General features: G+C 38.7%; 1 protein-coding gene across 2 annotated transcripts in view; it reads left to right on the top strand.

The window, feature by feature from the left end:
* Positions 1-14,610, top strand: part of LOC121944114 (CUB and sushi domain-containing protein 1-like) — a 464,794-nt gene that overhangs the window by 348,854 nt on the left and 101,330 nt on the right. For both annotated transcript variants that reach the window (XM_088078923.1, XM_042487796.2), the window contains exons 31-32: positions 290-477; positions 3,419-3,613. In XM_088078923.1, the coding sequence (XP_087935049.1) occupies positions 290-477; positions 3,419-3,613 (383 nt within the window). The remainder of the gene's footprint in view (positions 1-289; positions 478-3,418; positions 3,614-14,610) is intronic.

Genomic DNA, 14,610 nt, shown 5'->3' with positions numbered 1-14,610 from the left:
TTTAACTGCATTTTGCTGTCTTTAACTCAAGAAAAAAAACAAACATTTGATTTTTAATGCAGTGAACACATAAAGACAACATGTCAAAGACATCAAGATTAACAGACTATTAGAAGAGCGATAGCACAAACTAATTGGCAGTCATTAGATGAAGCAGGAATTTGAATCGAACACACATCACCTCATTAACTGTTTGGAGAATAAAAAGAGGACACAAACAAACTATGCTGTCAATCTTACTAAATTCCTAAACCCAAGTTTCTCTATTTGGTTTGTCTTTTTCCCCCAGTTTCAACATGGAGCCAAGTTACGACTTCCTGCACATCTACGAGGGCGAAGACTCTAATGGGCCGTTACTTGCAAGTCTCCAAGGCAACCAAGCCCCAGAGCGAATAGAGAGCAGTGGTAACAGTCTCTTTCTGGCATTCAGATCTGATGCCTCACTGGGCATGTCTGGGTTCGCCATCGAATATAGAGGTAATTAAACCCCCAAACATTGCCTTTTGCAGTCATACATACATACATTTTCCTGCAAGGTCACATTTAAGCTATTGAAATTTGTCTTTGATCATTTTTTTAAACAGTCTAATCTGCAGACTATTGATCAACAGTAGTAGTAAAAGTATTTGTTGTAATGATAGTAGTGATAGTAGTACAATAACCACTGGATTATGATTATTATTATTTCTAGAAGTATAGTAGCAGGAGAAGTAGCGGTTGGGTATCTGCATTAGTAATATTAGTAGTTCAGTATGTGTAGTGTTAGTATTTGGTGATGACAGTATTCATAGAAAAGTAGCAGCGACAGTAATATATCAGTAATCAGGTGACAGTGAATTGGCACCTTACTATAGGCCTAATTAAGTCTGAAGCTCCAAAATAAACCAGGATCTAGCTAACAGCTGTGATTATTATTTACTCTGAATTAGACAAAAAAAATCAATGCTTTATTACTGTACATCTCTACTTTTAATATTTTATTGGACAGATTTTCTAAGTGCTTTTGTACCTGTTTTTACCCACAGATTGGACACATTGTGCCCCAAATACACATGCTGTGTTCATGAAATTGACGCATCTGGTTGGAGTCACAGTTTGCAAGTCATTTTAGCGTGTCCTTGCCATTAAATATAGGTTTGTGTATAACTAAATAAACAATTGTTAGGAACAAAAATGAAGCAATTTGGCTGTTGTAGACTGTTTCCAACTTGACTTGACAACATAAACATTCTAAATGGTTCCCTTTTGTGTTTCCTGATGGAGTGTTTTGCAGTGTGTGTAAATGACACTGCTGACAGGAAGAAAACATGGACCCAAGCTGTAGCCTAGCAATGCAGTTCTAGTAAAACAGTCTATTAATGAGCATGATAGACCAAATCACCATGACATCACATGTGCAACACTTACAGGTAGACAACTGGCAATTCATTTGAAAAGCGGTGATATGTGGAACTGGCAAACCTGTTTATTTCTGTTGCCATTTTTACCCATAACGGTAACATCTGAAGATACAAAGTTAGACACAGTGGTCGGACATTTTTACTGTGCTTATTTTCTGTATTGTGTAGCTTTGCTAGCGTCAATGATAAACCAAATATGCTGGCACAGAAGCTAAAGTTGCCTTTCCACCAAAAACTTTTGGTATAATACCTTTGGAGCCCAAATTAACTACTACAGACATGTACCTAGACCCCAGATCTGTTAAGCCTTTCCACCACAGACTGTGCTATTAAATGTAGGCCGATTTGCCGTCATTCACTGCTCTTTCCAGCCCTTGTTCACTGGTGATACAGAGAAATGTCTGCACCTTGTTTATCGTCCACAAAATGGGGTTGAACACCGCCATTTTAAGAACAATAAAGCAATGCATTTCTGCGGGCGAGGGCTGCAGCATAACATATTTTAGACACCTAAAAAAAAAAAAATCAGTACCAGTTTATGTGTGCACTGTATTTGTTCTGTGAACTAAAATGAGAAACAGTCATTGTCATTGTGTGTATGAAGTGTTATGATTAAAATGTTGATACAGGAGCGTTGTGCAGACTGGATAATATTTTAAGCTGCCTACTCTATTAATTTCACCCTTGCTGTATATCAGAAGTGTCTTTCAGTTGAAAGGGCACGCTGTTCCATGTCAGCCCATGAGTTGTTTACTTTCACAGCCTGTGACTCATCCTGGTTTTACAGATGTTGCTTGACTGGGGGTGATTTAGCAGCCATAGCCAATGTGGAGCTGATGATTAGTTGTTTGACTGAGTAGAGACGAGATCTGCTCTGTCAAGTTTTATAAAGTATTTTTTCTCTTGTTTCTCTCACTCCATTTATCTCTAATTAAAAAAAGATTATCTCCTCTCTGTTGTCTGTCTCCTCACGCTACCTCACACCTCTGTTCTTTTGTCATTAATTCACTACATTTCATCTGCCATCTCTCTAATTAAAATACAACCTTAATCATCTCCCCGTTTCACTTCCATCTTGCCCTCTCTCTCTCTCTCTCTCTCTCTCTCTCTCTCTCTCTCTCTCTCTCTTTCTCCCTCTCTCTCTCTCTCTCTCTCTCTCCTTCTCTGTCTGTCGGTATCTCTCTGTCAGGCCCAATATCACATTCTTATTGGGTGATCATAGTAAAGCAAGCAAGCTGGCCCAAGGCCAACTCAAAAAGAGCCAAGCCAGATTTTAACCATGGTTGACTGCTATATGATATATTAGTGGTTAAAAGAGAATCTTAAACATAATCAATATTAGGGGTCAACAAATGACAACCTGTCAACTAAATTTGACCCAGAATTACCACCAACAGTTTTGACCCTTTATGCAATCTTAAAAGTTACTTTACTGGGCTGCATAAATGATTTAGGCATGTTTTAGAAACATAGAGCTGTAACTGTGAGCTTTGACTCTTTATTTGTTGCAATGAAAATGCAATGAATTTGTTATCAATACCAGCATGTAGAGAGAAAATGATTACAATGCCTCTTCCTGCAGCACATGGGAGACTGTGGTGCAGTGCCCTGTTTTGATACTCAATCCAAAAGAATACCAGAGGATTAAATGATGAAAAATAGAAAATTTATATTTTTCATCATTTAAATTCAAAAAATTTATATTTTATTTCCAAATTAGTCCCGTAACGTGGGCGGCAGTAGCTCAGTCCATTGGGATTTGATTTGGCCGAGGTGCCCTTGGTCATCTAACCCCTAATGATTCGGGGGGGGGGTATCCATGGGCAGCCATTCTCACTTTGACATCTCTCCATTTAAAGCATGTGTATAGGTCCTATTTGTGCATGTGTGTGCATTTCGGGACTGTGTTTATGTAAAGAGTGGAGTAAAAACTGAAAAAAATAAAGCTCCCCTTCGAGGATAGTGAAGAATGTCTTTTTCTTCCTCTTCTAACACAAACTGTCCCCTTTTCTTTACAGAAAAACCGAGAGAGGCCTGTTTTGACCCTGGTAACATCATGAATGCCAGTCGGACAGGATATGACTATAAACTTGGATCCCAGGTCTCCTACAACTGTCACCATGGCTACACAACAGTGGGTGGGGATACAATCACCTGTGTCATGGGGAATGATGGGAAGCCAGTATGGGACAAGGCGCTGCCATCATGTAAAGGTAGGAGAGACAGTGTGTTACAAACAGTGTGTTGATGGTTAGCTAATGTGGGGCAAAACCTGCTTATGTTCAACTATTTCAAAAAACAACCTCCTGCATGCACATCCACAGTCTGTGGACAGTTTATAAGGTACACCTCTTCAACTGTTCTGCCATAAAGACTACTTCTCTGATGCTTCTAATGTTCAGTTTTTGATATGATCGGGACCTAAACTTCTCTGTGTCAGATAGTGTGTGCACGCGTGCGTGCGTGCGTGCGTGCGTGAATATAGGAGACAGAGAGTCTGTCAGGGATTTGAAGACTGAACTGTCTAATTGATTGACAGCTCAGAGAGCCAAGGAAGTGACACCTGCCAAACCGCCATTCAGAGTGCATATGTGATTGTGTGTGTGTGTGTGTGTGTGTGTGTGTGTGTGTGTGTGTGTGTGTGTGTGTCTGTGTGCGTGCGTGCGTGTGTGTGTGTGTGTGTGTGTATGTGTGTATGTGTGGGTGCATGCATGCGTGATCTCCAAAGTGACAGAGACCTGGCCTGGTGCCATCTGGGTAAAAAATTCAAATAAGCCACAGAGCAAGGTGGCAGGACAGGGGAGGAATTTTAAAATAAGCACAAAAGACAGACAACACACACTTATTTATACCTCTTAACACTTCGGAAAAGGCTCCTGTGAAAACTCTGTTTAATATTGTCTGAGAGACAGTGGGGGTGGGGGATGTTACTAGATGTTACTTAATCAACCTCGAATCTGGAAATTTCTCTTAGCACTTCTTTGTCCTGCCATAGTTTTAATGCAAAGATGCATTAATCTGTTTTTCAGCAGCAAAATTTGATTGGAAATGTGTTTCATATCAAGAAAATTACTTTGCTCTTTCATTACTATGCATTTTTAAACAGCAAAACATTCTTTTTTTTAGAAAATCTCACTTGTTATATTAATAGACAAGAAAAAAAATCGGTCCCTCCATCTCATTTTTTAATTCACTTTTTTAATTTTACAGTGTTTCCATCCAATCAGCTAGCTAGTCCTCCAGCCAGGTAAGACTTCAGGAAGTCACTTTGTCAGTCAGTTATTTAGTAAATACTTTAACCAATCAAACAGTAAGTTAAGCTAATTTAGATTGATATATTTAATATGAATTGCAGACAGTGTCCAGAGTTTCCCCTTCACACTTGTAGTGTACAACAGAAGATTGTCTGCGTCAGAGGCGTCCTCACTTACTGGAAAACCTCTGTTTGGTTTAGGCAAGAGCTGGCGCCTGTGTAGCGCGTGCAGGAGGCACGACAGGATCCAGATTGCACCATAGCTACATAATTTTTAATGTGGTCATGAACAGCAGTCCCTTGCTTTTCCTTGAATATTGCTGATTATTTATGCTTTGGCCCTAACTGACAAAATTTTGCGAACCTCACCATCTCTCCGATTAGATATTTTCATCACCATCTTTGTGTAAATGATCCCTGCTTTTCACTTTTGGATTTTTGTTTTCTTCCAGTTTTGCTTGAGCAGCATGATAGAAACGTCATCACCACGCCTAACTGCTCGCAGCAAGTTCTCTGAACAATTACATGCTCTATTCACAAAAGGCTCAACAGACATTACACACACTTTAAACTAGGGAGCTGACAGATTTAAGTCTATTTAATGTCCGATCCAACTTATTTGGACATTTGCGATCTTTCATAGAAGCTCCTCCAGGTAATGTCTAGACAATTTCAGGTTTGCAGTGAATGTGTGAAAGGAGCTTTAGTTATTAAATCAGACTGGATGGGCTTGATCTATAAATAACTTACCTACTACATTTCCTGGATGAGCTAAATGAAGCTGTTCCAATGTCTGGTAACGTTAACAGACTTTCCTTGAGGCGTCATAAAGATCTTGCGTATATTAGCAAATAGCGATGGCTGACATTGATTCTGTGTGATATGCAGATGCTTATTCCTACAATAATGTATTTATGGACAGAAGCCAAATATTGATGTTTTAGTCACAGTTGAAGGCTATCAATGGAAGACAACATTATGGTTTTCTATCGAATAAGAAATGATCTGAAACTCTGAAACTTCATCTGGCAATTGATTCATGTGTTTTACTGTATTTCATTTTGTTATAAGGTGTGTTTTCAGTTTGTTACAGTTGTTAAAAACATGAACACATTGCCAGATTATTACTACGCAGTGAGATTTTTAATTTTTTAATCATAATGTCATTGTGGGTTTATCACAAAGCAGGGATATTATTTGGCTAGTGTGTTAACACATGACTTGAAAAATATATAATTTTAAATTTCATAAATTGGAAACAATACATTTTTATGTTCACTTTTTTAAGGACTGTGTACATGGTGTTTTAGCTCATGATTGACCCAGATTTCAATAGTACTAGCCCTGGTCTTCAATGGAGTTGTTTGTTCTGTTTCCTCACAGTGAGCCAGACCTGACTTTGGTCCTCTCTGTCACCCAGATACATGGATTGATCTGCAGAGATTTCTGTCACCTACACTATAGGACAATTCACATAAAGCACAACCATTTTACTAAATCCAGTCCTATCCAGTGATCTTCCTCTCATCCTTTCTCGGCTCGTATTGCACGTTGGATTTTTTCACCACATAGTTAGGGAAGTTTCTCTGTCTGTGCGCCTGTCTGTCTCTCTGGCTTTGGGCAGCTCCTGGGGCTTTTAGACCAAACTCATTAGACAGGGTGAGACCTCTTTAAATAATACATCTCCACTTACACTCCCTCTGTCTTCTCTCTTCCTCCCTTTCAACCCCCCTCACACTTTCCTCTTTCTCCTCCCTTTCTTTTCTTTTCTCTGTAACTACTTCTCACACTCCTCTCTCTTTCTTTTTTCATCCTCTCTCTCTCTTTCGTATTCTACCTTCATCTCACCTCCTCTGTCTGTCTCTGATTTACTCTATTTTTCACTCACCATTTCTCTCTCTCTTTTTCTTTCTCTCTCTCTCTAACACACACACACACACACACACCTCCCATCTTAAACCGCTCTTTTATTGGTTTCCATGGTAACTAAGAGCTGGTGCGAGAAAGAAGGAATTCTCCGTGACTGTTGATAGGGTTGTGTGTGTGTGTGTGTGTGTGTGTGTGTGTGTGTGTGTGTGTGTGTGTCTGTGTGTGTGTGTGTGCGTGCTTGTGTGTCTGTGTCTCTGTGTCTGTGTGTCTGCGTGTGTGTGTGTGTGAGAGAGAGAGAGCGAAAGAGACACAGAGGTAGAGGAAGTGAGAGAGACGTAGTTATTACAGAGTGCCGCCTAGAGGCAGTATTCTCTCTCTCTCTCTCTCTCTCTCTCTCTCTCTCTCTCTCTCTCTCTCTCTCTCTCTCTCTCTCTCTCACACACACACACACACACACACACACACACATACACACACACTCCAAATACAGAAAACCACTCATGGTTGTACACATGCAAACATACTTAAATTCTTAATCTGTGAATATACTATTTGTTCGAATATCAGTTTAAGAGGAACTCCACTCTAAATTATTTTCTTTTGCACTATACACATAATCATAAAGATTCTTGTTGGCTTATGATGTTAATACAGCAGAAGTTTCTTCAACATCTATTACGTGTGTGAGCTGTCACGACAAGTATAAACCTGACTGGCATTATGTCGTCACCCAAGCCACGTCCCTTTTTAAAGAAAGAAGGAAAGTCACATAAGGGAAGAAACAGAAAAATGCCAAAAAGCTGCTATTTAGCTAATCAAGGCACATGAATATTCACTGTCAGTGAGATAAATCGTGAATAATACTGGTGACAGTTATCTCTATGATTCTATGATTGAACATTCGCTTTACTGGGAGGCTGCTGCAGTACAGTCATACAGTATAGCAGCATCAAACTGCCATCGCAAATCAAATATCAGCCTAGATCAAACAGTCGGCCATTAAGAGGTTGGTTTTTTTAGACAACACTTATCTTAATGATGCCTGGTAATTCAGTCAAATATGTTCAGATGTCCCAAAAAGCAATATCCATCCACTTTGTTGGGTTATTAATCCACTGGGGCAGGGGGAGACTGAAGGCGCATGATAGCAGACCAATCAATTTTTATTTCTTTTAAGTATCACAAATGCTTCAAGCAAGGTCGCAAAACAATTACTATACATTGCCATAAAACAAATGTTTGTTTAACAAGAAATAAATGCATACAGATGTGTTAAAAGGGGTAATTCAAACACAAGTCAAATTGCATTGACATTTTTTTGGATCTTTTGTTATCCATTCCATAAAAAGGGGTGTAGCATTTTGTGAACTAGCCTCGTGCCGGTCCAAGTTATAAATAGGAGAACACTGGCTAATCGTAGCCCCTCACACTTATCATCTGGTTGTATTAGCATTAGCAAGCATGTTAAGCACCAGTTTAAAAAAAAAATTCTGTACATAAACAAGATTATTTCCTCTGCTGTTTTTTTTTTTTTTAAATGAATATTATGGTTGCTATTTTAAGTAGATAGATAGTTAGATAGATAGATATAGATATATAGATATCTATATAGATAGATTAGATTGGGATGTCATAAAATGTCCTGTAGGTGTAATGTGTAGGTGGCCTAATATGTTTGTCCATATAGTGTAGTAGAGCTGCTAGCCCAGCTACAACACAAATGCCCAAATAGTTTCTCTCAAGAAGTGCCATTAATGTGCTTGTAGTGACTGTCAGAACCCCTTACTATCCAGCAGAGAAAGAGAGAATCTGACAGTAGCTGGTCATAGCTGGTTAACTTTGACTACCATCTCCCCATTCATGCTATGCTGAGTGGTGGTCAGTCAGTTTTTTCTATTTCCCACGTGACCATGCCTCCTACATTTAATGCTCCCTCTGTCCTTTGTTACATTTCTTGAATCAGGATGGTAGAGTCAGAGCAGATTTTGGGGGGTGTAGTTACCCTTTAAGCCATAGACTGTATATAAAGGTGGACAACATGACACCTCCCCAAAAGTAAGGCCAAAATACTCAGTTGCCCCCTGGTGGCTGGCTGCAGTATAGGTCATACATTTTACCCCCTCCATGTTAGTGGATGTAATATGGGCAAAATTATAATCTCAAATTACACACCAAATAAATTTTGCCCAAAGCTGGTTTCTGTCATTTCATGTACTTCTCATCACCATGATATTTGTTCGAAAGCTTGTTTTATTGATAAGTTTGGTTTTAATTAGTCATTTAATGCTATAAATAGGGGATTTGATGTCATGATTTGACACCTGTGTGTATCAATTGGTGTGCACGCCATCAACAGTGCTGTTGCGATTGGTCTGACATTTATATGGGCTTTGAGCTTTGAGCATATATATATTGGATTTACACAGCTGACCATCTTTTTTGTGTTTGTGCACTTGTCTGTAATCTTGAATTCCTGTGTTGTTACGAAACAATGCCTGTGTTTTTAAATTATGAAGACCTTTGTTTGTTGCTGAGATAATTTTATCGACTGACCTTACTGAAATAGTTTTCTTCAGTCTGAAATTGTCCTTTTGACCCGAGAGCCATTAGCGATGCAGAATGCTTGCGTGTGTTTTGAGGATTTTTTGTGTCTGCATTGTGAGCCACAATAAGTCTAGAAAGATTCAATGTGCTCACTTTCTCACATGAAGTCCACTCATTTTCACTTAACTTTTTTTCCATCACTACAGCAACATAGTCACATCATACTCACCACTCTGCTGCTTTTAATAGAGAACTGAAATCATGACACGACGTCAGGGTGAGCTTCTGTAACTCAATGCATTCTCTCATTCAGCAATTCTGTCATCGGTCTTTCTGAAAAGATGAAGCCTGTCCTTGAAGTTGACTGTTGATACTGAATAAAATGAGACAATATCACATCCACTATAGCACTTACCATTAGAAGATAAGAACTTCATTAATTTAAACAAAGTTAAACAACAATTGATTTGTTAGCATTTGAACGACTACAGCTCCTATGAAAATGCGCCATTGCAGTCATATCATTGCAACTTCATTTAATCCATATGCGTAATATTCACCAACTATCGTTTCTAAAATCAGTTTTCAAACTCATTAGCTGTAATATCTTCTAAATAGAAAACTACTACAGTCTTCCATCTTCTCATCACAACCCTCTCACTCACCTCTTCTGTCCAGCCATGATGACAGACAAAGGAAATGTGGTTCATCACAGGCAGCTAAAAATGAAATATTGAATAAAAAATAGTATTAGATTGCTTTTTTAAGAAATTACTTTTAAAAAACGTACTTGTTTTACTGCAATGTTAGCTTGTGCATGTAAATATTGCATTAATTAGGCTACTTTTACTGTTTTGCATGTCAGTTCTTTGATAAGATTCCAAAGGTGTCATTTGAAAAATAATAATATATTTAGTGCTGTATATGTGACATAGACCCTCTAAGTTGCATATACAGCACTATATATGGCAAACCCATTTTCCTTAGGTTGCGAGATGTTTTATGCTGTCTGTGTTTCATGATGAAAGTAAATAGGCTCTATTGTAGTGTTCGCTCAAGAGTTTGTGGTTATTTACATTGTTGTGATGAATCTACTCTCTGAAAAGTCACTATAACTGTTATGTTTATGGTTTTGAAAAAGCTCCTGGAAGAACTGCAACTCAACTTTTAAAGTTTAGGACATTTTTCGAAATATTTTTCTGTACTCCGACTACCACCCAAAGCATTGCTGCGTGAGTCTGTTTGTGTGCATATTTGTGAGAGGTAAAGGAAAATGAGACACAGACAGTGAGAGGTAGGACTACAAAAGTGTTGTGTACGTGTGTGTTCTTGCGTATGTGTGTGGATGATCAAAGCGCATAGATGTGTGAGAGAAAGAGAGTGACTTGCATAGCATTTTTTTGCATTTATTTGTGTGTGTGTGTGTCAGAGGGTGTGAGTGATCAAAGCACATGTGTGTGAAGGCTTTTGATAAGGCTGACACCTGAGCCTAGAGCAGCACCACTGGGGGATTGTGGGTAGATCAAGACAAGACCTCTAGACCTGAGGGTTTGAATGCAGCAGCACAACAAGAATCAATCCAAAAAAATATCAATCGATATCAGAGCGCGAGATCAGGAAGAGTGGAAAGAAAGAGGGTGATTACTCTGATGCTGTAGGAAACCGGAAGAAAGTGGGAAGGGATAGGAGTGGGGAGGAGGAGGACGAGTGGGTGGGAGCACAACAACTGTCTAGCGAAGGAAAACGAAGGGAAAAAAACAAACCAAGTTTTGCTGTATTTTTCATTCCAGGCATATAAATTGGTTTTACTGAGCAAGCCTTAGCCAAGAATACAGGCCTAGTCTTAATGTCCACACTCACGGTCTCATAGGCTTTGACATGTGTTCCTGATAAGTCCGCAGGGGCTCAGGGCTGTCCCACTGTGAAATCAGAAAGTGCTTGAGGGCTCTCCGGTGGACTTTTTGAGCCCTTTATGCACAGTTTCCACTAAAAAGCTGAAGACTTTGCTTGAGGGAATTACGCTCAGGGGGATGTCCAAACCCAAACACACACACACACACACACACACAAAAGAAAAAAGAGCTAATGTGTTTATAGCACCAATAGCTGCTTCTATAAGGCATGATAATTATAAGACAGCATCTATTAGTACCCTGGTGTCTATAGCCAACAATGCTATTACCACCTATGGTGTATATATCCTGGGTGGCCTTCCAACATCAAAAAACTGATATATACAATAGCAAGGTTATTTGCACAGCGTGCGTTCATGACATTTATGCATCCTAAAAACTGACAATAATAAGTCAACCAAGTCTACCAATAATGAGTTTAATCACAGTCTTCTGTGTGAAAATCCTGTGCTTGACCAATTCATCCATTACATCTTTGTCCCTATTTGGACTATGTCGCTGTTTATACTATATCACCTGGAAGTGCATTTGTGAGTTTTTTCCTGTAAATTTACCACTTCATTCTCAGAGAATATCTGAGATTAGCCAGTATGAGCCCTAACCAAAACAAAAAATATGAATAATAAACATTTAACCTAGGAATAAACACCTGCGTGTGCATAATAATATTTGTTTGGAATTTTGATTTTGCAGTGTATAGAATGTGCATATATTTTGCTTTTGTTGTTTCTTTCATTTTCATTGTATAAATCTAAAGAGAACAGTTAAAAACAATTAAGTAAAAAGGGAAGATACAATTAGCTAAGGCTTCAGTCTACACCTTTTCAATCAGTTAAACTTGCTTTTGTTTGTCACTGCTACAAAAGCTATGTCTTAATATTGTTATTACTGCTTTTTTCTTGTGTGTATTTGAGTTGTGTAAGTTAGAAAATGAGAAAACTAAACCATGACCTCTTTGCCCTAATCCTAACCGCCTCCTATCAAGATGTGTAAACATGATGAATACTAGCAAGTCACAGTACGCAGTTGGATCCATAATAACATGCTGAGTGATTGGTGTAAATAACATACATTCCTTAATTATAATTATTTTTTTCTGATTTGATCAAACATTGCTAATAACATTTAGGCTATTTTTACCTTTTAAAAGTGTGCAACAGTGAATTGTATTAAACTACATCTAATTTCGAATCCTCACATCTGAGTGGCTGCAGCCAGGCCTAAATGACCCGGGCAACATATTAATTCACAAAGTGCTGTCCCATTTTTCATACCGCAGTTTTAACCTCTGCTCCTTGTGCTCTCACATTTTCACTGAGCACTGAGGTGATGATAATTAAAGTCTGTTAGGGATCCCAGCTGATACTGTGGGTGGACATGGGACTAGGCCACAGAGGTCGACACACAAAGCACCAAAACAAGACAAGAGAAGAGGTGAGAAAAGAAGTGATAAGAACACACCGTGTGTGTGTGTGTGTGTGTGTGTGTGTGTGTGTGTGTGTGTGTGTGTGTGTGTGTGTGTGTGTGTGTGTGTGTGTGTGTGTGTGTGTGTGTGTGTGTGTGTGTGTGTGCATGTGTGTTAGGGGTTATGACGTTGACAGATTTGGCTGGTGCTGTTGTTTTCTACACACTCACATTAACCGACACTTACCCTAATTTCATCGAATTTCCTCTGCCGGCCTAACCTGCAGTATATGCTGTTCACACATAGGGTTTGTAACTCTCTTGGGGGTGCTGAAGATGGATCAAGCTGGTGTTAGGTCTGCTTCTTGTGGGTCATGCAGTGGTATCAGGGATTAATAGGCTTCTTGAATTGCAGTACGCTGATACAGGAGATCCCACACTGTGCACCGGCTCAGCACCTCATAAATTCATTCACTAAAGTTTTTGTCCTGCTGGGTTTTTGTCAAGAGGACAGAACTTTAGTGAAGAGGGTGCGGCAGAGCTGCAAACACAGTAATAAGAAATGTGCCACTATATTATAGCATTTTTCTCTGTTGTTTTTCAAGTTTTTAATAAGACATCATGTTACCATTGATTGATTTCTTTATTCTGTTGCGTGCACACTAACATATCATTACAGTGATTACTCCAAAATACATGTTATCTTACTGCTCACCAAACATACTACTCTGCCCTCTATCACAGGCCCCACAAACAAATTCTGCCACAAAAGAGGTTCTCCTTCGAAAACATAATTTTTCATTGTCATTCACGCAAAAGAAATCAACATAAATGGAGGTCATTTTACTGAAAAGTAAATCCCTCATATGTCTTCGTGTGTAGGACAGTAAAAGAGAAAATGAACCTCATTCTCAGTTTCTCCTATGTCACACAGGAAACAAAGTATGTCCTCCTCTGGAGAGGCATTGAACCTTTCAGTCTCTAAATTGAGTGGTTAACGTTCCTGAGCATAACTGTGCACATAGGAAACTTAATGATGATTGATTGATGAATGATTTTTATTTAAATTGTACTTCACATAAGGTTCTACAATGTAGTTGTTCTTTATGAGACAATAAGTTTATCATTTTTGGTTTGCACTGTATATCAACATACAATTTTTCTCTATACATATCACAGAGTGATCTATTCTGGAAAATAAATGAAAAATGATTCAGATAAATTGAGGACTTTAACTCCTGACCATGGGAAATCCAATTCAGTTCATGAAACAATGACATGTAGTTAACAAATACTGCTGTTCTATATAAGCTTTGCCTTCATGGTATAATTTGTGTTGTTACGAAGCTATCCACAATCAGCCATCAATCAAAAAAAGGCATCACTAGTTTATAAAGATATTTCACATAATAGAATAAATGTCAGAATAAAAGGTTACAACTATAGTCTATTTACATAACCAGTGAAATCTTTGGTTTGCATGCATGGATAGACGGCACGCAGATCAAGAGCACTTTATTTTGACATTATATAACAAAGCCTTGGAGCCAGGGTCTTATTGATATTAAGGGACAACATGATTTTTCTGCTAAACTAAACAACTTTTGAGCCAAATGAGCCAGTTGGATTCTTCGTTTAAAATACATAAGAATAACAGATTAGAGTAGTGATACACTCGCCAGCTCTGAGTACAATGGGCAGTACTCCGAGCAACAGGGAAAAAGACTTAGAGGAGGCACATTATTTAAATGTGAATGCATCATTTCAACTTAAATCTCTAAATGATGGAAGCAGCAAAGGGCATTAAATACTTTCATATTGTTATCTGCAGTAGCTGTAGTCCATAACTGTTAGTACATTGACATTTTTTTTTATTTTTTTGGCTTTAAATACTGCAAGCTGGATCCAAGTGAAACAATGACAATGATATTAAAGTGCTGACCTTCAGTTTAAAGGGATGTTGACATCCATAGTGGCTGAACAATGTTGCTGTTTTTGCACAGTCTTTCAATTTCATGACATTGCAGCAGGACTATGATCCTAAAGTAGGGGTAAGACGACCAATGAGAACAGAGAAGAATGTGCCTCAGTTGCTGGTTCAGTCATCCAACCTCAGTTCAACTGATCATTCTTTTCAGGAAACAAACAATAAGTGAAGTTGGCTGCAGTACAGGTCTGGCAGAGCCTCACTTGGGAGGATACCAAGTGTATGCTGATGTCTGTGGGC

The sequence above is a fragment of the Plectropomus leopardus genome, chromosome 1 (assembly GCF_026936395.1).
Source record: "Plectropomus leopardus strain MGB_pleo_1.0 chromosome 1, ASM2693639v1, whole genome shotgun sequence".
In the NCBI taxonomy this organism is placed as follows: domain Eukaryota; kingdom Metazoa; phylum Chordata; class Actinopteri; order Perciformes; family Serranidae; genus Plectropomus; species Plectropomus leopardus.
Note: the sequence above shows the minus strand (reverse complement) of the source record. Positions and strands in the feature narration are given on the sequence as shown.